The sequence below is a fragment of the Hylobates moloch genome, unplaced genomic scaffold, assembly GCF_009828535.3.
Source record: "Hylobates moloch isolate HMO894 unplaced genomic scaffold, HMol_V3 SCAFFOLD_6, whole genome shotgun sequence".
Lineage (NCBI taxonomy): Eukaryota > Metazoa > Chordata > Mammalia > Primates > Hylobatidae > Hylobates > Hylobates moloch.
In genome coordinates, this window is record NW_026652281.1 from 115,318,766 (window position 1) to 115,342,712 (window position 23,947).

Consider the following 23,947-nt stretch of genomic DNA (forward strand, 5'->3'; position numbering starts at 1 on the left):
CTCCCAAAGTGCTGGTATGGTATGAGACCACCACTTCTCCTGTTGTCCTTCCCAGTTTCTCCCCAACCTCCCCTTTTCCCTAGTTTATAAGACAGGAGAAAAGGGAGAAAGCAAAAAGTTGGAAAGAAACAGAAGATAAATAGCGAGACGACCTTGGCGCCACCACCTGGCCCTGGTGGTTAAAATAATAATAATAATATTAACCCCTGACCAAAACTACTGGTGTTATCTGTAAATTCCAGACATTGTATGAGAAAGCACTGTAAAACTTTTTGTTCTGTTAGCTCATATATGTAGCCCCCAGTCACGTTCCTCACGCTTAATTGATCTATTATGACTCTTTCACGTAGACCCCTTAGAGTTGTAAGCCCTTAAAAGGGCTAGGAATTTGTTTTTCGGGGAGCTTGGCTCTTAAGACTCGAGTCTGCCGACGCTCCCAGCCGAATAAAAAACCTCTTCCTTCTTTAATCTGGTGTCTGAGGAGTTTTGTCTGCGACTCGTCCTGCTACACTGGGATTATAGGTGTGAGCCACCACACCCAGCCTTCTGGCTAATTTTTAAATTTTTTTGTAGACACAGGGTCTCAGTATGTTGCCTGGGCTGGTGTCAAACTCCTGGCCTCATGTAATCCTCCGGCCTTAGGAAAAGAGGATTTTAAGTTTTGCTGTGTATATTTTTCAAAAGAATGTGCAACCATTATTCAGATATTTTTTTCAAATATTATGGATGCCAGATTGATACCATGTGGAGACAAGACCGTGAAGAGGCTCAGCTTTTAATTTTTTGAGATGGCGTCTCACTCTGTCACCCTGCTAGAGTCCAATGGCATAATCAGGGCTCACTGCAGCCTCTACCACCCTGACTCGAGCAATCCTCCCACCTCAACCTCTCAAGTAGCTGTGTGGCTGGGACCACAGGCACAGGCCACCATGTCTGGCTAATTTTTGTATTTTTTGCAGGGACAAGGTCTCACTATGTTGCCCAGGCTGGAAGGCTCATCTTTTGAAAGGATACACGTGTAAAGCTCTTAGCACAGTATTTTATAGCTACCAAGTACTCAAATAATGATGTCTTTCACTATGATTTGTTTATCCATCTCTACGATAAAACTTGTTTTCATCTCTGTGCCAACCTGTCTTCTGCCCTACTCAGCCAACAGTAGGTGCTCAGCAGGAAGAAACCAAAAGCCAACCAAAGTCTGGGAAGACCAGAAACAAATGCCCTAATACTTCAGCTGACTATAGCAACTGGGAGCAGGGTCAGCACTAGGGAGGGGCTATTTGCAGGCATTCTTCTGTGGGGGATGGGCTCTCACATCCTGCTTGTCACTGTTCCCAGCCCAGACACAGGCTCACTTCATTCTCTCACCCACACAGACTGACCTCTGCCCTGGGATGTCACTAAGGGGTGAAGGGGCCATGGATGGCCAGGGATATCAAGCATGCCAAGCCAGAATTCTGCACACCAGCTCCCTGGGACTTCTGCCTGTTCCACAGGGCCTGGCTTGTACACCAGCAGCCCTGTAGTTGGGTGTGTACTCAAAGGTTAACCCTCCCCCAGGACAGCAGGGTGGGAAGATGAATGACAAGAAGACCTGGGAGTACCTCCACTCACAGAACCCCAGTTACAGCTGGCTGGGTACAGTGGCTCACGCCTGTAATCTCGGCACTTTGGGAGGCCAAGCTGGTTGGATCACTTGAGGTCAGGAGTTCGAGACCAGCTTGGCCAACATGGTGAAACCCCATCTCTACTAAAAATTCAAAAATTGGCCGGCGTCATGGCAAACGCCTGTAGTCCCAGCTACTTCAGAGGTTGAGGCAGGAGAATCACTTGAACCCAGGAGGCAGAGATTGCAGTGAGCTGAGATCATGCCATTGCATTCCAACCTGCGTGACAGAGTGAGACTCTATGTCAAAAAAAAAAAAAAAGAGAGAACTTCAGTGACAGCCGACTACTTGTTCTCCCTGCAACACTGCCCTTTCCAGTCCCTGCCTTTGCTCACTCTGATCTCTGAGGTGCCCTCCCCCAATTTCCGCCTAATAAACTCTACTCATTCTTCAAGGCCTAATCCAAATAACTTCTATTCCAGGAAACCATCCCTGCAGTCCGAAAGAGCTCCCTCTGACCCCGCAGCCCTTATCTTGGCTTCTGTTGTTATTTAGGATATGAGGTCTCACCTAACATTGGACAAATGAGACTGGATCAGAGATTGTGCTGGGGAGTCAGGGAGATTGAAGTTTCATTCCTGGATCAGCTGCTTGTTAGCCCTATCACCTTGCTTGGTCTCACTAAGCCTCACTGTAAAACTGGGAAAATAAAATAGGTTATGAAAATTAAATGAGATAACGCTCATTAAGCCATTAGCATGGTGCCTTGTACACATTAAGCTCTCATGTTAGCTATTATTATTATTGTCTCTGTCTCTCTTCCACCTCCACACCCACCCACAGTATCTCAGATAAGGCCTTGACTAGCTCAATATCTGAAGGTGGAATTTTATTGAATCAAGTCTCTCAGTTTCTAGATAGGAGAAGGCTTTCTCCAGAAAGAAGTGGAGATGCTAAAAAGAGGCTGAAGTTTCTAAGAACAAGAGATCCCAGCTGGGTGTGGTGGCTCACACCTGTAATCCCAGCACTTTGGGAGGCTGAGGCAGGTGAATTTGCCTAAGCCCAGAAGTTTGAGACCAGCCTGGGCAACATGGCAAAACCTCGTCTCTACTAAAAATACAACAATTAGCCAGGTGTGGTGGCCCAGGGTTCGAGTCCAGCCTGGGCAATCCCATCTGGCTTTAGACAGTGAGACCCTGTCTCTATTTAAAAAAAAAAAAAAAAAAAGACTCAGTCTGCCTTCATGACTTGTACAAAGTCCCTCAGGGCCTATGCCATAGACCCCGAGCGGCAGCTTCTAGCCTAGAGTTCAGACCTTGAATAGAAAGTCTCCCAGGGGCAGCGTCACCCAGAATTGAGCCCACAATTGGAGAGGGAATCAGCCCTATCATCTCACCACTGTTTCAGGGCAGAGAACAGAATACACAGTACCTACAGGTCCCCTCTCAGATGTATATAATAATGATAGCTGCTATTTACTGAGTGTCCATCCTGTATCAGGCACCATGTTGAGTGTCATGATAATTTCCAGTCTTCAAAACAACCTGGCTGGGTAAGGTGGCTCATGCCTGTAATCTCAGCACTTTAGGAGGCCAAGGTGGGTGGATCACCTGAGGTCAGGAGTTCGAGACCAGCCTGGCCAATGTAGTGAAACCCGGTCTCTACTAAAAATATTTAAAAAATCAGCCAGGTGTTGTGGTCTGTGCCTGTAATCCCAACTACTTGGGAGGCTGAGGCAGGAGAATCATTTGAACCTGTGAGGCAGAGGTTGCAGTGAGCCAAGATCATACCACTGCACTCCAACCTGGGCGACACAGTGCGACTGTCAAAAAAAAAAAAAAAAAAGTCAGGCACAGTGGGCTCATGCCTGTAATCCCAGCACTTTGGGAGGCTGAGGTGGGTGGATCATGAGATCACGAGTTTGAGACCAGCCTGGCCAATATGGTGAAACCTCATCTCTACTAAGAATACAAAAATTAGCTGGGCACGGTGGTGCATGCCTGTAGTCCCAGCTGCTTGGGTGGCTGAAGCAGGAGAATTGCTTGAACCTGGGAGGCAGAGGTTGCAGTGAGCTGAGATCGTGCCACTGCACAATAGCCTGGGCAACAAGAGTGAAACTCTTGTCTCAAAAAAAAAAAAAAACAAAAAAAAACAAAAAAAAAAAACCTGAGTGAGTATTTTTACTAATATCTAAATTAAATATACATGGAGATCAAAATAAGCACAAATGACTCATGCTTATAAGCTTTTAGAGAAATAGGAAGCCAAAAACTTGCCAACCCAAACTATTACAACTGATATCAGCATTATTTCATACTGCCAATTAGTCTTTTGGCTGAAATTAATTTGCTTTACTAAAAACAAAGCAAAACAAAGACTGCAACTTGTTAAGTTATGTATTCTATTGGCATCCCCACTCTAGATGAGGAAATAGTGGCTCAGAAATGTGAATGACGTTTCCTGAGGTTAAATAGCTGAGTGTGATAATCAGCCAGGCTAATTGAAGAATCCCAACAGCCCAAACTTAGGGTCTAGTTGCCAGACCCAGGCTGCTTCTTCATTAAAACAATGGCTCATGACTTGACAGGGACAGATCTTTTTTTTTTTTTTTTGAGAGGAGTCTCACTCTGTTGCCCAGGCTGGAATGCAACGGAGCAATCTTGGCTCACTGTAAACTCCGCCTCCCGGGTTCAAGCGATTCTCCTGCCTCAGCCTCCTGAGTAGCTGGGATTACAGGTGCCCGCCACCACACCCACCTAATATTTCTATTTTTAACAGAGACGGGGTTTCACCGTGTTGACCAGGCTGGTCTCAAACTCCTGACTTCAGGTGATCCACCTACCTTGGCCTTCCAAAGTGTTGGGATTACAGGCATGAGCCACCATGCCCGGCCCAGATCTTATCTCCTGTAAAAATACTCAAGACCTGGGATAAGACAAGTGCTTGTTAAAGGTTTGTTGAATGAATGAATGAATGATTGGGTGAATTTGGAGATAGTTTTTTAGGAGATAGTCTGCTCCACCCCAACCATGGAGAGACCCGTAATTTAGCACTCTCCATTTACCACTGCTGCCAAAAGTCCTTCCCACCTTGTTGCCCAGAAGCTAGTCTAATGGCATTAACCATCCCAGATAGCCATGACACCATTAAAAGCTTCAGTTCAGCCACTGCACCCTGACCCAGGGTCTTGGCTCTGGGCCCTGGGCTAGAAGAGTGGTCTGGTTGTTTACTAGAAATTTGGACCTTCTTCAGAGAAAAGCATACATGACCTATTAGTCTAATTCAAGTACTTAGCAAGAAATGACTGTACCATTCACACCCCCAGCCCTAGGTTAATGGAGCCAGGGCAAATGGAGAGGCCTTGACTGCTCAGAGATCTTCCTGGGAGGGGAAGAAGTAAGGAGGAAGGTCAACTCAGTGTCCCACTGGAGTTTTCAGGGAGGCAGCCTGGCTGAGCATTTCCTGGGGCTGTGCAGGCTACGGGGATATAAGAATGTATATAGAGAGACTTACGGATTCCACCCACCACTCTGGCAGCTTTGTGTACATCCTACCCACAGTCATCTCCCTCACTGTCTTAAACTTGGCTCAGAGAAGAATGGGAAGACAACCAAATATCCATCAACACAGAACTGGTTAAATAAACTATGCATGTATGAATATGCATTCATATAAGTTCATGTCATGCAGCTGATAAATAGAATGATATAGCTCAACTCTACTCATGGATGCTGAACGATGTCTGTGTCTTGCACTTTGCTATCCAGTGTATGACCCCACTTATGTAGCATTACACATGCCCATAGATTCTCAAGATCACAGATATGCAGGGAACAGTCTGGACACTTGAGAGTACAAGCTTAAAGATTTTCCTTTCTTCTTTAGAATTGTCTGTAATGTCTAAATTCTCTACAAAAACACACAATTGTTAACTTTTTTGAGCTTTTACTGTGTATCAGCCACAATGCTTTTATATGGATTATCTCATTCCTCATGAGGTGGGTGCCATGTTACAGATATGGATAGTAAGGCCCAGTGAGGTTAAGCCCAAGGTCACATATTAATAGCTTGTGATTAACAAACTCAAATGTTGCTGGAGGATTAAATGAATTAATGCATGTATTTGCTCACAGTTAATGCACAGTAGTACTTGGCACACAGTATGGGCTCCATAAATGAGGATCATCATAATTAGGGCCAGGCACGGTGGCTCATGCCTGTAATCCCAGCACTTTGGGAGGCTGAGGCGGGTGGATCACCTGAGGTCAGGAGTTCAAACCAGCTTGGCCAACATGATGAAACCGTGTCTCTACTAAAAATACAAAAAATTAGCCTGGCATGGTGGCGTGAGCCTGTAATCCCAGTTGCCTGGGAAGCTGAGGCAGGAGAATCACTTGAACCTGGGAGACGGAGGTTGCAGTGAGCCAAGATCATGCCACTGCACTCCAGCCTGGGTGACAGAGCGAGACTCTGTCTCAAAAAAAAAAAAAGGATTATCGTAATTATTATATATCACTTGTCATACTGCACTGCTCTTATGGACTGTTGTCTGCTTCCCTGCTCTGGTGTGTAAAAGGTTTGAACATAGGATCTGAGTCCTTTTATCCCGGAATCTTTTGCACACAAAACAGTGTCTTGCAGAGTCAGCATTAATCAGATGCTTATTGAAAGAGTGAGTGAATCAATTAATAGACTGATGTCCAGAGCTCTATAAATACATTCTTCCAACTATTATACTTTGCATGGGTGGGTGTGTCCTTATCCCAATAGGATTACAAATTCCCTAAGATCAAGAACAATCTCTGGGGCCAGGCATGGTGGCTCACACCTGTAATCCCAGCACTTTGGCAGGCTGAGGAGGGCAGATCACCTGAAGTCAGGAGTTCAAGACCAGCCTGGCCAATACGGTGAAACCCGTCTCTAATAAAAATACAAAAATTTGCTGGGCATGGTGGCAGGTGCCTGTAGTCCCAGCTGCTTGGGAGGCTGGGGCAGCAGAATCGCTTGAACCTGGGAGGCGGAGGTTGCAGTGAGCCAAGATCGAGCCACTGCACTCCAGACTGGGCAACAGATAGAGACTCCGAGTCAAAAAAAAAAAAAAAAAGAACCACTCTCTCTTTTCCTCTGGGCCCCCATTATGATCTGGAGCAGGCCAATAACCGGAGCAGGCCAATAACCCAAGCAGGTGTTCAATCAATGGTGTGGTTGACTAAGGATCCCCATCTCAGCTGCTGTGTCAGATCCCAGGCAGTATCCGAGAAATGGCTGGAGCTGGGACAGATCTTGGGTCCACAGCCTCACATAAGCTATTTTTTCTTCTGACTCCATGTCAAGAACACAGAGAGGCTAGGAGACATACCTGAAGTCATATAGCAGTTGATGGTAGGGTTGCTGTGTCTCATCACCTGGCCTGTGTTCTTTCATCTATAACACCCTAGTTCTACAGATATTCAAAATTTGAGAAAATGGAAAAAGAGCAAAGTCTTAAGTCAAAGGTTTAATCATGATCCCAGAGCCAGAGGCTCCAGCTCCTGATGCCCAGATGTTCTGCAGGATCCGGGGACAGGGCAGTGCAGGCAGTAGGTTTCTATCCTCCATTCAGAGGAGGAGATGAGGGGGCAGGAGCCTTCTTCACAAAGGAGAATGACTTTCTAGGCTGCCTCAGAACACCCAATCCTGCCTACCCTAACCCTAATATGGAATGCAATAGAGAATGGCTAACTTATTAGATTCTAGTGATCCTGGTAGTCAAGAGGAAGGGCTCAGAAAGGGGCTTGGTGGAGCTGGTCACCACCAGACAATATGGCTAAATTGTGGTCACCAAGGAGGGGCAGCATGAATCAGAAGTGGAGACGGGGTGGAGGGAATGAGGAATGGACCAATAAGGATCTGGAGGTCATAACACTTAGCTTCTCCTGTGCCCTCATCTGTGCACTGCACCTCCTTCCTGCTGCTGTCCTTTCCTCACCCCTTGTGGGCTGCAAGTCCGGCTGAGTGTGGTGGAGGGGAAGAGGGCCCTGGGGAAGTCCAGCTACCATAGGCTCCGGAGCAGAATCAAGGGAAGCGTGCAGGAGAAAAGAGAGGGCACCCAGGGCTGTGGCCTCACAGCAGGGTTTTCATTCTGTGGAAGAAATGGAATGGAGTTAGCTCAGGGGATTTTCTTCAGCCCCTTCACTACCTCAGCCACAGTCAAGAGGTATTCCCCTTCCCCTGAGGGATCCATTAGAGGTCTCTAGTATTCATGGCAATGAGGAGGTCAGCCCTCCACCTCTATCCCTTTGTCTGCCTAGTTTGGGTTTTCCCCAGCCGGCCCAGTAGAGGTCTGAGGGGTGTAACAGAGGAGGCCCTACCTGGTGTGCCATCACAGCAAAGGTAGGGTGTGGCCAGTCCTGGGAGAAGAGTTGGCTGTGAAAACGCATCTTAGCTGCAATGGCCTCCGCTGAAGAGAGGAGAGAAGGCTCATTGGAAGGGTATGGGGGCAGGAGATTTCTCAGGCTCCCAAGGAAGGAAAGGGAATGCCACAGGGACCCTGGGCTATAGGGGAGCAAGTAGGTTGGAGGTGGAAGTGGGATACTCTCTCATTTTGCTTGTTTCTTGAGCTGGAGATGTCCCTGGGTTCCAGACAGGTTGAACAGGCAGCGTGGGAGGTTTCTCAGGGAGTGGGAGACAGAAGAAAGGCCTGGGCTTTGAAAGCTTATCTTAGGAGCTGCTCTGTCTGGTGGAGATGGGTGGAACCAGCCTGGGCCACAGAGTTGACCCTTTTCCTTCCCTTGAGTCCAGCTGACTCAGCCCCAGGGGCTGGGAGCAAGTACAGCACACTCACTGAGGCAGGGATTGTGGGAGAAGAACCCTTTCAGCTGTTCACACTCCTCCTGCAGGTTGCCACTGCCTCGGCAGGTGCAGCTTAAGGCAACACTGGTGTTGACACTGCTGACAAAGTTGGGGGTCATGGCAGTCCCTGTGGAGTGAAGAGGGAAAGGGTAGTTAGGGCCTAGGCTAACCCTAACTTTAGCTCCCACCTTCTTCCACCCATGTCAGGATCACATCCTTTATCTCCAGAGCATTCTCACCCTCAGGCCTAGCCAACATAGGGTTCCCTACACATGCCCCCAGCCTCACCAATCAGCCCCAGGTATGCTCGTAGACATCTGGACTGCTCTGTTGCACAAGTTCCTAGGATGTCCATGGGATGGCAGTGGGTCTGGAAATCCACCAGGCGTGATCTGGAAGAAGGGAAATTTCTTTTTCTTTTTTTTTTTTTGAGATGGTGTCTTGCTCTCTCTTGCCCAGGCTGTAGTGCAGTGGCTCAATCTTGGCTCACTGCAACCTCTGCCTCCCAGGTTCAAATGATTCTCCTGCTTCAGCCTCCCGAGTAGCTGGGACTACAGGCACGTGCCACCACACCTGGCTAATTCTGTATTTTTAGTAGAGATGGGGTTTCACCATGTCAGCCAGGCTGGTCTCAAACTCCCGACCTCAGGTGATCCACCTGCCTTGGCCTCTCAAAGTACTGGGATTACAGGTAATGAGCCACTGCACTCGGCCAGAAAAATTTCAAGAGTCACTCTTGAGGGTCCGGCCTGCGGCCTTCTCCCTCATGCCCCCTTAGCTTGGCATGCCCATTGTCGTGCCAAATCCTCCTCTGCCTTCAGAGCCTAGCCCAGAGCCTTTCCTCTGTGAAGTGTGCCCCTGTAACAGTTAAATGTGCCACTCCTTGGAACCCACAGCATTTCACTCTGAGTTCGGGCTCCACGATCCCTACTTAGGAGATCTCAGATAGCTTCTTTAACCTCAGTTTCCTCAACTATAAAATAGAGATGACAGCAGCACTACCTCGTGGATTTTTGTGAGGATAAAGTAAGAGAATGCATAAGCCAGGCATAGCGGCTCACGCCTGTAATCCCAGCTACTTGGAAGGCTGAGGTGGGAGAATCAGTTGAGCTCAGGTGTTGGAGACCACCCTGAGCAACATAGCAAGACTCTGTCTCAGAAAGAAAGAAAGAAAAAAAAAGAAAGAGAAAGAGAGACACAGAAAGAAAAAAAGAAAGAAAGAGAGAGAGAAAGAAAGAAAGAGAAGGAGAAAAGAAAGAGAGAAGAGAAGAGAAGAGAAGAGGGGAAGGAAGGAAGGAGAGAGAAAGGAAGGAAGGAGAGAAGAAGAGAAAGAGAGAGGAAGGAAAGAAGGAAGGAAGGAAGGAGGGAGGGAGGGAGGGAAGGAAGGAAGGAAAGAAAGATCGATTTACCTTGTCGGGGTTCTTGTGAGGTTTAGATGAGTTAATACATGTTAAGTACTTAAAACAGTATCTAGCCCATAGTAAGTATTTAGTTATTCAGTAAATGTTAGTATTATGATTATTAAGAGCCCTGACTATAAGTTTACAGTTGAGGAAAGTGGTAGTCTCAGAGGTTAAGTAACTTGCCCAAGGTTACAAAAAACTAAGTAGGAGAACCAAGTTGCAAACCAAGATTATTGTCAACAAATGTCACTTGAATGAATGATAGCTTCAATTTTGTGTTTTGTCCTGAGAAGACACAGGAAAGCCAGATCAGAATTTCAAATTTCCTGAAGAGAATATTTATCAAATCTATCAAATACCTTACAAATCTCCCATGTTCTTTGATCTGGCAATGGTACTAGTAGCAGCATATCCTAAGTAATAATTACATTAGTGCACAAAGATTAAAGAGAAAGAGTTGGGCAAGCATGGTTGTTCATGCCTATAATCCCAGCACTTTGGGAGGCTGAAGTGGGCTGATCACTTGAGCTCAGGAGTTCAACACTGGCCTGGCCAACATGGCAAAACCCCATCTCTACTAAAACTACAAAAATTAGCTGGGCACTGTGGTGTGCACTTACAGTCCCAGCCTACTCAGGAGGCTGAGGCAGGAGAATCGCTTGAACCCAGGAGATGGAGGTTGCAGTAAGCCGAGATCACAACACTGCCCTCCAGCCTGGGTGACAGAGCAAGACTCTGTCTCAAGAAAAAAAAGAAAAAAAAAAAAAATCTGGCTGGGCGCAGTGGCTCACACCTGTAATACCAGTACTTTAGGAGGCCAAGGCAAGCAGATCAACTGAGGCCAGGAGTTCGAGACTAGCCTGGCCAACACAGTGAAACCCCGTCTCTACTGAAAATACAAAAAAAATTTGCTGAGCGTGGTGGCAGGTGCCTGTAATCCCAGCTACTTGGGAGGCTGAGCGGGGAGTATCCCTTGAAACCAGGAGGCAGAGGCTGCAGTGAGCCAAGATCGTACCACTGCACTCCAGCCTGGGCGACAAAACGAGACTCCGTTTAAAAAAAAAAAAAAAAATTGTTGGGCGTGGTGGCTCATGCCTGTAATCCCAGCACTTTGGGAGGCTGAGGCAGGCGGATCACGAGGTCAGGAGATCGAGATCATCCTGGCTAACACAGTGAAACCCTGTCTCTACTAAAAATTCAAAAAATTAGCTGGGCCTGGTGGCACATGCCTGTAGTCCCAGCTACTTGGGAGGCTGAGGCAGGAGAATCGCTTGAACCTGGGAGGCAGAGGTTGCAGTGAGCCGAGATTGCGCCACTGCACTACAGCCTGGATGACAGAGAGAGATTCCATCTCAAAAAAAAAAAAAAAAAAAAAAATCAACCTAAATATCTAGCAATAGAGGAATGGTTAAATAAAGTGTAGGGCATCCATACTTGGAATATAATGCAGGCATTTAAAAATCAAGTTCTTGGCTGGGCGTGGTGGCTCACACCTGTAATCCTAGCACTTTGGGAGGCCAAGGCAGGTGGATCACAGGGTCAGGAGTTCGAGAACAGCCTGGCCAACATAGTGAAACCCCATCTCTACTAAAAATACAGAAATTAGCTGGGCATGTTAGCACAAGCCTGTAGTCCTAGCTACTCGAGAGGCTGAGGCAGGAGAATCGCTTGAACCTGGGAGACAGACGTTGCAGTGAGCTGAGATCGTGTCACTGCACTCCAGCCTGGGTGACAGAGGGGGACTCTGTCTCAAAAAAAAAAAAAGAAAGAAAAAGAAAAAAGTTCTTAAAGGACAGTAAGTGAAAAAATAAGCACTACCATTTATTGAGCACTTACTCTTCACCGGTACTCTACACCACTCTATGTAAATTATGTAATTTAACTCTCACCAGAATCCCATGAGGTCTGCATTATTACCCCAGTTTTTACATGGGACTAAACGGAACCTTAGGTTTAGTGGTGGAATTTTTAGGTTAAGTGATGTGCTCAAGATCGCAGAGACCCAGTATTTAAATTCAAACCCATCTGACTTCAGATCCTGTCTTACCACTACTCCACACCACCTCCACGGAAAAATGCTCATGAGATATGTGCCATAAGAGAGAAAAAGTAAGACACAAATATATTCTCAGAATGTCTACTTTGTTATCTGGATAGAAAATGACTGGAAGGAAATGCTTCCCAAAGTATGACAGATTATCTTCAGGTGATAGAATTTTGAATGATTTTTTAAAATACATTTTTATATTTCCTGAGGTTTTACAGCAAAGAAAAAAAAACATATATTCTTTTTGAGAAAAGACTTTCACAAAATATCCAAGGTAGCTACTTCGTGAAGCAGCCAGTGGGTCCACCGTTCTCTGGGAGGGTCAGACACTGCTCAGCACAGGAACATGGCCAGGAAGGAGTGGCGTGTGCCACATCCCTGCCCACCCTGTCCTCCCAAACCACACACCTGCAAAGCGGGTCGGAGAAGCAGAGGCGCCGCAGCTCCAGGCAGTTGGGGGCCACAGGCGGCAGAGCGCAGCTGGGGGCGATGGTGTTGCGCCGGCGCTCCCCGCAGCCCCAGTCGTTGGGGGCGCATGGGCACAGTAGCAGGCCCTGTGCGTGGGGCTCGGCGGCCTTCTCGAAAAAAGTGAGCAGCTGCCTGAGGCAGACGTGGCGCTGGCAGTGGGGCCCAGAGCATGCCTCCCCGTAGGCCTTGCGCAGCCGGTCACACTTGTCATTGAGAGTACACAGCATGGCAAACTTGAGGCAGAGGTCTGAGTCTGGGGGAAAAGGGCACGGAGTCAGTCGGCTGGGCCCTCTGCACGCCTGCAGCCCAGGCTCCACAGGAACCCGGGAAAACCCCTGATTTGACAAGGAAGGTAGTGGATATAGGAGGAAAAGAAGGCCTGTCCTGAATAAACCCACTCCTAATCCAGGGCTTCCCCTCTCCCCACAAACTCTACCTGCTGTTCTGAAGCCTACCCCATCCTACTCCTTTTTTTTTTTTTTTTTTTTTTTTTTTTTTTTTGAGACGGAGTTTTGCTCTTGTTGCCCAAGCCGGAGTGCAATGGCGTGATCTCCGCTCACTGCAACCTCTGCCTCCTGGGTTCAAGCAGTTCTCCTGCCTCAGCCTCCCAAGTAGCTGGGATTACAGGCACGCGCCACGACGCCCAGCTAATTTTTTTGTATTTTTAGTAGAAACGGGGTTTCATCATGTTAGCCAGGCTGGTCTTGAACTCTCGACCTCAGGTATTCCGCCCATCTCGGCCTCCCAAAGTGCTGGGATTACAGGCATGAACCGCCGCACCCAGCACAACTCCTCATCTTGACTAGGTAAAATAATAAGATTAATCACTATCATCATCTATATGCATCGAACACCCATTTATCTAGAATTCAAGGAGCCAGAAAGCTCAAATAACCATACCTCTTTCCTCAATGCTATGCTGTGAGATCTGATGGTAGAAATGATAACCTAGAGTACCTGCAACATTCTAAAGCACTTTCAGAACTGTCCACAACAGATGCAGCCAAAATCTATTTTAGGTTTCTGGTTTGGTTTTGGCTTCGTCTGCACCTATCCCGTTCTATTTTAATGTCACCTGCCCATCTTTCATTAATTGATTCATGTATACTCTGTTCCCCATACTCTGAATCTTGGGAAATTATGGTGATATTTCTATTAACAGAATATTCCAGCAGCCACAGCAATCAAGTAATTGCAACAGGTTATTTGCTGATCTTGTCACTAGGAGTTTTTCATGCATGAAACTCTGTGCCTTTTTCTGAAAATTCTAATTCTAATGATAAAGCTCACATCTTTCTCAAAAAGAGAGTGCATGTGTGTATGTTTTTCCTCAATTAACTCATAGCCTCACTTTCCTGAGAAACATACATCACAGTCCTTGCCAGACTGATGGCTCCCCACCCTGAGTCACCCCGTGCAGAGTCACACTCTCTTTTCCTGCCCAATACCTCGCCCATCCCATTAGAATGGTTGAAAACAAGCAATTTCCTAGTCTTCAGGGACAAAAAGGCTACTTTCCCAGCTGCCTTGAATGCAAGTAAATACTCCATTTCAGCACAATTTTTCCTGGGGCTGCTGCCACTCCCACCACACCCTTTGCAGGGGCCCGCCTTGTGGAAACAGGGAGCCATAATGGGCTCTCTTCAAATGCCTCCCTAATAACTGCTGTCCTTTGGAGACCCCTGTGAGACCAGATCATGCCCCAGAGCTCACACTTCCAGCCTGACACAGTCTTCCTTAGTCACCTGGTAGGCTAGAAACATTCCCCTTATAAGCCCCCCAACTTGTGCCCCTCCCCAGCCACCCTTCCTCCAGGGTCCAGCCCCAGCCTCTGGTTCCCGAGCCTAGTTGCCCTCCACACCTGGTTTGAGCATGTTCAGTTTGCTGAGATGCATTTTCCAGGGTTTGCTGGTCACTGTGTCTTCATAGGGGGAGACATCCAGCTCATAGTTACCTAGAGACAAGGTGGGGAGCACCAGAATGCTGAGGACCAGGGTGGGGTAGGCTGGAGGGGCTTAAGCTGCTGGCTCAGACCTCAAAGCCCTGTGGAGAAAAGGAAAAGCACAGCCTCTACCTAACCAGCTGCAAGCTGTGTAAAGATGAGAAAAATGCAGGGCCATAAGGTATAGGCTGGGCTCCACCAATAAGCTGTAAGAATAAGAGCTACCATTTGTTAAGCACACTGTGTGCTGAGCGCCATGCTATAAGTGAGATAAATAAATATGCTGAGCACCATCGCACTTATGCGATGGTGCTCAGCACACAGTGTAGGGAGGCAAGAGGATTCAGGGAGAAGCCTCTGAGGGAGTTCGGAAAGAGAAGTGATTAGGATGAGGAGTAGAAAATAGGGAACAAGGAATGTGGTAAACTGTATTACTGTTTTCAATTATTTGTTCCCCACCCCTTGGGAGGATTATACTTCCCCACCTGTTGCCATGTAACTTTCACACCCGCTGTGAGACGTGTACACTTCCTCACCCCACTAATAGCAGGATTGGCCACATGACTTGCTCTGGCCTGTGGATTGTGAGCTGAAGTGATGTAAATCACATCTGAGCAGAAGCTTTTAAGAACCTTCACATGGTTCTGCTGCTACTCTTTCTCCTCTACCAGCCTGGATCTTCCAGTGAAGAAGACAAGTAGAACAGAGACAAGGCCAACTCATAGAAGCCTCCAGCAGATGTGTAACATGAGCAAGAAATACATTTTTGTTGTTGAAAGCCAGAGATTTGGGAATTGGTTGTTACAATAGCATAACCTAGCAAATTCTTACTAAAAATGCAATGGAGTGCTGGGCGCGGTGGCTCACACCTGTAATCCTAGCACTTTGGGAGGCCTAGGCGGGTGGATCACCTGAGGTCAGGAGTTCGAGACCAGCCTGGCCAACATGAGGACACCGCATCTCTACTAAAAAGACAAAAATTAGTTGGGCGTGGTGGCACATGCCTGTAATCCCAGCTACCTGGGAGGCTGAGGTGGAAGAATCACTTGAACCCGGGAGGCAGAGGCTGCAGTGAGCCAAGACCACGCCACTGCACTCCAGCCTAGGCGACAGAGTGAGTCTCCATCTAAAAAAAAAAAAAAAATGCAACTGGGACGCTGAGGCGGGAATATTCCTTGAGCCCAGGAGCTCGAGAGCAGCCTGGGGAACACAGCAGGACTTCATCTCTACAAAAAAATTTAAAATTAGCTGGGTCCGGTGGCACACACATGTAGTCCTAGCCACTCAGGAGGCTGAGGTGGGAGGATCACTTGAGCTCAGGAGGTTGAGACTGCAGTGAACTATGATTGTGCCACTGCACTCCAGCCTGGGTGACAAGTGAGACTCTGACTAAAAAAACAGCAAAAATAAAATGCAATTGGTACCTAGAAGTGGAGTGCTACAGTAATAAAATAATATAATGTGTGTCATTGGCTTTGGTACTGGGCAGTGGGTGGTAAGGAAGCTGTTACTGGGGGCTGGAGAGATGGCAGTCTTCATTATGCAGTGGCGAAGCATCTGGTAAAATTGTTGCCTGTGATAACTGGGAAGATTATATGCTGAATGAGTTTGTACTGTTAGGGGAAGCTGAGAAGCAGAAGTTTACTAGTATGTCTTGATTGCTATTGGCTGCATTTGGCAAGGTATTACAAGATATAAGCTCAGAAAAGAATTGGCCAGTTCCCAAATGTGGAGGAAAAGATAATCTAGAAATTTCAGGACTTGCAGGATTAAGAAATGCAACTGTGCTGGGTGCGGTTGCTCACGCCTGTAACCCCAGCATTTTGGGAGGCCAAGGCGGGCAGATCACAAGGTCAGGAATTTGAGACTAGCCTGACCAACATAGTGAAACCCCCTCTCTACTAAAAATACAAAAATTAGCTGGGCATGGTGGCAGGCGCCTGTAATCCCAGCTACTCAGGAGGCTAAGGCAGGAGAATCGCTTGAACCCGGGAGGCAGAGGTTGCAGTGAGCCGAGATCACGCCACTGCACTCTGACCAGGGCAACAGAGCAAGACTCTGTCTCCAAAAAAAAAAAAAAAAAAAAAAAACAAGAAGAAACGCCACTGTTTCTTATATTCATAAGGTAAAAGATAAAACATAAAAAAAATGCTTTGAGTGATAAGGTTGATTACAACTCAGCCTTGGGGAAAAGACCAAATGAGGTATGTGGCTATCATACTGTTTGTGGATATCTCTCAGTCGATTAAGATGGTACCCAATAAGCTCTGCCAATTGGACAAACGTACTCAGGGAAAAAAGACTAAAGTAGTGGCTCTTCCACAGAAGCCTGATAACGGCTAGGTGCTTCTAATTAGGTGTAGAAAAAGAGGCATGTCTTGAATTGTGGGAAAGGCCACAGGCACATGAGATGATAGAAATCAAAGATATAAGCAGCAATTATGTTTTCAGAGAGTTGTACTACAAAGAGCTACCAGCGTAGATTAAAAGAGACTGTGACTATTTGAGACTTAAAAAGCCCCAACATTTCTCAGGCAGGAAGCAGGCTGAGAATGCGGCTCAGTCCTCAGGGAGACTGTAGTCCCTAATACCCTTTTCAAATGTGGCCAAAGAGAAAACTGAAAGAGGAAGGACCTTTCCAGAGGGCTGGGCCAAGAGCTCTGGAAAACAATGGATAGGGTAACTACTCCCATAGGGTAAAAACAGAGCCTTATTAAAGAACAATCCCTATTCCCAGGGAAGAGGACCCTTACAACATTTGTCTAGCAGGATTTCAGAATTGCTATGAATCAGTGTCTGTTGTGTGTCTCCCATTCATTCATTCATTTATTTATTTGAGACAGGGTCTTGCTCTGTCACCCAGGCTGGAGCGCAGTGGTGTGATCATGGCTCATTGCAGCCTCAACCTCCTGGACTCAAGCGATCCTCCCACCTCAGCCTCCCGAGTAGCTGGGACCACAGGTGTGCACCACCACACTCAGCTAATTTATTTATTTTTTTGTAGTGATGGGAGCTCGCTATGTTGTCCAGGCTGGTCTTGAACTCCTGGGCTTTAGAGATACTCCTGCCTTGGCCTCCTAAGGTGCTGAAGTTACAGGTATGAGCCACCACACCTAGATGCCCATTCCTCCCCTTTCTGAGAATGTTTGTTGTGGTTATCCTGACCCTGTTCCGTTATTATATGCTGAGTATGTATAGGAAGCAGATGACTTGTCTTTTTAGTTCATAAATTTTCAGATTAAGAGGAGCCACATCCAGACCCAATTTGGAAACTATCATGAGATCCTAGACTTGAAGCCTGATGTCACGTTTCTTTGTTTGCTTGTTTGCTTGTTTTTTCGAGACAGAGTCTCGCTCCGTCGCCCAGGCTAGAGTGCAGCGTCGCAATCTCGACCCACTGCAACCTCTGCTTCCTGGGTTCAAGTAATTCTCCTGCCTCAGCTTCCCAAGTAGCCTGGGATTACAGGCGCCCACCACCATGCTCAGCTAATTTTTTGTATTTTTAGTAGAGATGAGGTTTCACCATGTTGGCCAGGCTGGTCTTGAACTTCTGAACTCAAGTGATCTGCCTGCCTTGGCCTCCCAAACTGCTGGGATTACAGGTGTGAGCCACTGCGCCCGGCTTGATGTCATGTTTGAACAGAGCTTTTAGGGCATCTTCCATGGAAAATAGGTGGGTGTATTTTACTTGCAGAAGGGAAAGAAATGAATACTTTGACAATGGTAGATTATATTATTGTTTCCAATCATTCTTTGCCTTCCCTGTAAGATTGTATATCCTCACTTATTACCATGTGATTTTTGGTATCTCCCTGTGGGAGAAGTATAATTCTCAATCCAGTGATGTCAGGCTTGGCCATGTGACTTGCTCTCTCAATGAAATGTAAGCAGACGTAGTGTATATAAGATCTGAGCAGAAACTTTAAAAATCATCATGTGGTTCTGCCAATGCTCATTTCCTTCTGCCATGGGAAGGGAATATCCCAGACAGAGGCTGCAGCTTGAGCCTGGATCCCAGAATGAAGAAGACCCATGAAAGAGCCAATACAGAACACAAGCAAGAATTAAACCTTTGTTTTGCAAGTCACTGTTTTGTTACAGCAACATAGTCCAGTAAAAGCTGACTAATAAGGGGCCTATGGAAAGAGTGACAGGCAGCTCCTCTTTGGCTCTGTGCCTTCTCTCTCTTACATCTCCTGGCTGGTTAATGAGTATTCTTTCTGTTAAAGGCTGAACCAAGATGTTACCTCCCCATCTCTCTGAACTTGGTATTTGGAGCCTATTTATGGGTTAAGACTCTTTTCTCCCATCTCCTGTCCATACCCTCTGTTCCAGGAACTCCCCAGGTTGGGCCTCAGCCTGGTTCACAGCTCTGCTAAGTGGGAACTGACATGTTGCCAGGTAAGAAAGGGGGAAGTAGGGAGAAGAGAGGGCAGTGTTATGGGGCCCCAAGGAGATCCCAGCATTATCCCTCCACCTTTCCTGATGTCAAATGCAGAGCTTCATTATCCTCCTCATCAGAATCTACCATATGGCCCATATCCTGCAGGATTAAAAAACAACCCCCAAGAGCCATCTTCCCCAGCTTAGTCCACTCTATAATGGGAGACTCACCAAGGCTGCGGGCACGGTGAACAGTCCAATAGATGTCCAAGCAGGCAACCTGGTTCTTCATGCGCCGGTGGCACATGCAGCCTATCAGAGAGCTGTTCCTGAGTTGCTGTGCTGCCTCCAGGCAGTCGGCAGGGACTGAAGGCTCCTCTGAGGGCAGTGGGGTGCTTATGCCAGAGGTGCAGGAATCCAGGTGGTGGTAGGCAGCATTGCAAGTGGGATCAGCCTGGCACTTCCTCCTGGCCTGGAGACAGCTGTTCATGAGTCGGCTTTCTGTGGGAAGGGGGTCTCCTGTAAAGGAAGATACCAGGTGAGGCTCACGTAAGATTAGAATAGCTGTCTGGGAATACCAAGTCATGAGGTTGGGAGAGGGATATTCCTGATGAAACTTTGTGAAAGTCTTAGGGCAGCACAAAAGGCCTTTAAGAATCCCAGCACTTTGGGAGGCTGAGGCGGGCGGATCACGAGGTCAGGAGATCGAGACCACGGTGAAACTCCGTCTCTACTAAAAATACAAAAAAATTAGCCGGGCGTGGTGGCGGGCGCCTGTAGTCCCAGCTACTCGGAGAGGCTGAGGCAGGAGAATGGCGTGAACCCGGGAGGCGGAGCTTGCAGTGAGCCGAGATTGCGCCACTGCACTCCAGCCTGGGCGACAGAGCGAGACTCTGTCTCAAAAAAAAAAAAAAGAATAAGTGTGGAGAGAGAGAGAAGCCCAGCAGGACTGGATAGTCTGCAGCTGCCACAGTCCGGACAGAACAGACCAGGCCCAACAAGAAATAGGGGTTTGCAGAGAGGCTGCTCAGCCTTCAGGGAGGCGAAGGGGATAGTTGCTTGAAGGCGAGCCTGATGACCCTGACAGGCACAGAGGAAGGGGGCCCCGGGCAGAGCCATGCCATGGGCAGGGCTAGTATCAGAACCAGAGAGTTGAGAATGGACAAGGGAGTGCTAAATGGGAGTCAGCAATAACTTTGAGTCTCCCATTAAAAATCATTAAAAAATACCTGAAGGTGGAAACTGGCTGGGGTTGGGGTACAGAGCTAATTCCAGAAGGAAAGAAACGGTAATCTGACCCTGCCTCTTACTTAGAAATACCAAGATTCCTCCACAGCCCAGAAGGAAGCCCCTGTATTCTAGGATTTAGGGTGCTCAACATAGGGTAATAGAACATCATCATCTCCCTAGCTGTTCAAAGGTAAAAATCTAGGAGAACTTTTTTTTTTTTTTTGAGACAGAGTTTCGCTCTTGTTGCCCAGGTTGGAGTGCAATGGCGTGATCTTGGCTCAACGCAACCTGTGCCTCCCGGGTTCAAGCGATTCTCCTGCCTCAGCCTCCCGAGTAGCTGGGATTACAGGCATGCGCCATCACATGCCCAGCTAATTTTATATTTTTAGTAGAGATGGGGTTTCTCCATGTTGGTCAGGCTGGTCTCAAACTCCTGACCTCAGGTAATCCACCCACCTTAGCCTCCCAAAGTGCTGGGATTACAGGTGTGAGCCACCGCGCCTTAATTCATCTCTTCCTTTCACAGCCTGTGTTCAATCCAACGAGTCCTGTCAACTCCATAACACATCTGGAATCTGCCCACTTTTCTCCATGTGTGTCACTACCTCCTTAGATCAAGCCACCATCAACTCTTCTCCTTCTTCCCTCTTCTTTCTTCCTTCTCCTTCTCTTCTCCTTCTCCTTCTTCTCCTTTTTCTTTTTTAGATAGGGTCTTTCTCTATCTCCCAGGCTGGAGTGCAGTGGCGCAATCATAGCTCACTGCAGCCTTGACCTCCTGGGTTCAAGCTATCCTCCTACCTCAGCCTCCTGAATAGTTGGGACTACAGGCACATGCCACCACACCTGTCTAATTTTTGTATTTTTAGTAGAGATGGGGTTTCATCACGTTGTCCAGACTGGTCTTGAACTTCTGACCTCAGGTGATCTGCCTGCCTTGGCCTCCCAAAGTGCTGGGATTACAGGCATGAGCCACCAGTCAGCCAGTACCTCATTGTTCTTTATGGATGACTAATATTTCATTATATCGATATGCTACATTTTGTTTATCCATTCTTCAGTTAATGGACACTTGGGTTGCTTCCACCTTTTGGTTATTGTGAATAGTGCTTTGAAGGACATTTCATGTACAAGTATTTGTTTGAACACCTGTTTTTTGTTCTTTCGGATACATACCTAGGGGTGAAATTGCTGGGTCATATGGTAATTCTATGTTTAACTTTTTGAAGAACCGCCAAGTTGTTTTTCAGAGCAGCTGCACCATTTTACATTCCCATCAGCAATGTACGAGGAGTCTAGTTTCTATACATACTGCCAACTCTTGTTATTTTCCGTTAAAAAAATTATAACCATCCTTGTGAGCATGAAGTGGTATCTCACTGAGGTTTTCATTTGCATTTCCCTAATGACTAAGGATGTTGAGCATATTTTTATGTGCTTGTTAGCCATTTGTACATCTTCCTTGGTAATAAACTTTTTGTTGAGGTGTAACACAGAAAAGTACGTGAATCAAAAATGTATAGCTCAATGAATTTCACAAATTGAATATACTTTGTAGCCAGAATCCAGATAAAGGAATAGAACATTATCAGTAACCCTGAAGCCCTCTTCCAGTCACTGTGCTCCCAAGTAAACCAGTATCTTCATTTCTTTTTTTTTCTTTCTTTTCTTTTTTTTTTTTTTTTTTGAGACAGAGTCAGGCTGGAGTGCAGTGATACAATCTCAGCTCACTGCAACCTTGCAACCTCCGCCTCCTGGGCTCAAGCGATTCTCCTGCCTCAGCTTCCCGAGTGGCTGGGACTACAGGCACCTGCCACAATGCCCAGCTAATTTTTGTATTTTTAGTAGAGAAAGGGTTTCACCATGTTGCCCAGGCTGGTCTTGAACTCCTAACCTCAAGTGATCCACCCGCCTTGGCCTTCCAAAGTGCTAGGATTACAAGTGTGAGCCACTGCGCCCAGCCTGTCTTCATTTCTTTTACTTGTCTTCTGGTTTGTTGAAGCAATAGGTCAGACGTTTGCCACAATAATGTCTGTCAGAGCAGCTGGCCATAAACACTGCAGCACCACATTCATCTGAAGGGTACTCCTGACGAAGGTGACTATTTTTGTTATTCTCATCCGCCTTATGGTATTTTAGGACAGCCAGCTTCACCTTCTTTCTTTTATGCTTTTTTTTTCCTTTTTTTTTTTTTTTTTTTGAGACCAGGTCTTGCTCTGTTGCCCAGGTTGGAGTGCAGTGGCATGACCTCAGCTCTCTGCAATCTCCACCTCCTGGGTTCAAGTGATTGACCTGCCTCAGCCACCCAAGTAGCTGGGATTACAGGCATGTGCCACCACACCGAGCTGAGTTTTGTAATTTTAGTAGAGAGGTGGTTTCACCATGTTGGCCAGGCTGGTCTTGAACTCCTGGCCTCAAGTGATCTATCCGCCTTGGCCTCTCAAAGTGCTGGGATTACAGGCATGAGCCACAGTGCCTGGCCTATTCTTTTTGGGAGTAGTGTAAGACTTCTTCCTTTTCTTAGGACCACCACGAAGTCTCAACACAAGAAGGGTGGACTCCTTTTGAATGTTGTAGTCAGACAAAGCACATCCGTCTTCCAGTTGCTTGCCAGCAAAGATCAGTCTTTACTGTGATGGCTTTCTCCATAAAGTTGTTATGAAAATCTGCATTTTGGTGGTGGCTCCACTGCAGATGGTGGATTGAAAAGGCAGTATCTTTGTCTCTAACATCAGAGATTAGTTTTGCCCCAGTACAGCCAACTAATCTTCAACAAAGCAAGCAAAAACGTAAAGTAGGGAAAGAATAGCCTTTTCAACAAACGGTGCTGGGATAATTGGCTAGCCACATGTAGGAGAATGAAACTGGGTCCTCATCTCTCACCTTATACAAAAATCAACTCAAGATGGATTAAGACCTTAAATCTGGCCACCAAGCCTGTAATCTCAGCACGTTGGGAGGCCAAGGCAGGTGGATTACCTGAGTTCAGGAGTTCGAGACCAGCCTGATCAGCATGGTGAAACCCTGTCTCTACTAAAAATACAAAAATTAGCTGGGTGTGGTGGCGGGTGCCTATAATCCCAGCTACTCAGGAGGCTGAGGCAGGAGAATCGAGAATCACTTGAACCCAGGAGGCAGAGGTTGCAGTGAGCAGAGATCGTGCCACTGCACTCCAGCCTGGGCAACAGGGTGAGGCTCCATCTGAAAAAAAAAAAAAAAAAAAAGATAAATAGCTGGTACTTAATTAAACTAAAGAGCTTTTGCACAGCAAAAGGAATAGTCAGCAGAGTAAACAGACAACCCACAGAGTGGGAGAAAATTTTCACAATCTATACATCTGACAAAGGACTAATATTCAGAATCTACAACAAGCTCAAACAAATCAGCAAGAAAAAAAACAAACAATTGGCCGGGCGCAGTGGCTCATGCCCGTAATTGCAGCACTTTGGGAGGCCGAGGTGGGCAGATCACAAGGTCAGGAGATTGAGACCATCCTGACTAACACGATGAAACCCCGTCTCTATTAAAAATACAAAAAATTAGCCAGGTGTGGTGGCGAGCGCCTGTAGTCCCAGCTACTCAGGATGGCAGTGAGCGCCTGTAGTCCCAGCTACTCAGGAGGCTGATGCAGGAGAATGGTGTGAACCCGGGAGGCGGAGCTTGCAGTGAGCCAAGATCATGCCACTGCACTCCAGCCTGGGTGACAGAGCAAGACTCCATCTCAAAAAAAAAGAAAAAGAAAAAGAAAAAAACAAACAATCCCATCAAAAAGTGGGCTAAGGACATGAATAGACAATTCTCAAAAGAAGATATACAAATAGCCAACATATGAAAAATTGCTCAACATCACTCATGATCAGTAAAATGCAAATCAAAACCACAATGTGATACCACCTTACTCCTTCAAGAATGGCTGTAATCAAAAAATCAAAAAACAGTAGATGTTGGCATGGATGTAGTGATCAGGGAACACTTCTACACTGCTGGTGGGAATGTAAACTAGTATAGCCACTGAGGAAAACAGTCTGGAGAGTCCTTA

The 23,947-nt window shown here is 46.8% G+C and overlaps 1 protein-coding gene across 2 annotated transcripts in view; it reads right to left on the minus strand.

Moving 5' to 3' along the window:
* Nucleotides 1-7,085: 7,085 nt before the first annotated feature.
* The window catches only part of GFRA3 (GDNF family receptor alpha 3), a 19,827-nt gene continuing 2,965 nt past the window's right edge, over nt 7,086-23,947 (minus strand). Inside the window, exons 2-8 of one of the 2 annotated variants that reach the window (XM_032155979.2) lie at nt 18,913-19,200; nt 14,218-14,310; nt 12,297-12,609; nt 8,727-8,830; nt 8,431-8,565; nt 7,958-8,046; nt 7,086-7,728 (exon numbers count right to left, since the gene is read on the minus strand). In XM_032155979.2, coding sequence (XP_032011870.1) covers nt 7,639-7,728; nt 7,958-8,046; nt 8,431-8,565; nt 8,727-8,830; nt 12,297-12,609; nt 14,218-14,310; nt 18,913-19,200 — 1,112 coding nt within the window. In that variant the 3' untranslated portion in view covers nt 7,086-7,638. The remainder of the gene's footprint in view (nt 7,729-7,957; nt 8,047-8,430; nt 8,566-8,726; nt 8,831-12,296; nt 12,610-14,217; nt 14,311-18,912; nt 19,201-23,947) is intronic. The other variant, XM_058440298.1, reaches the window with a different exon arrangement.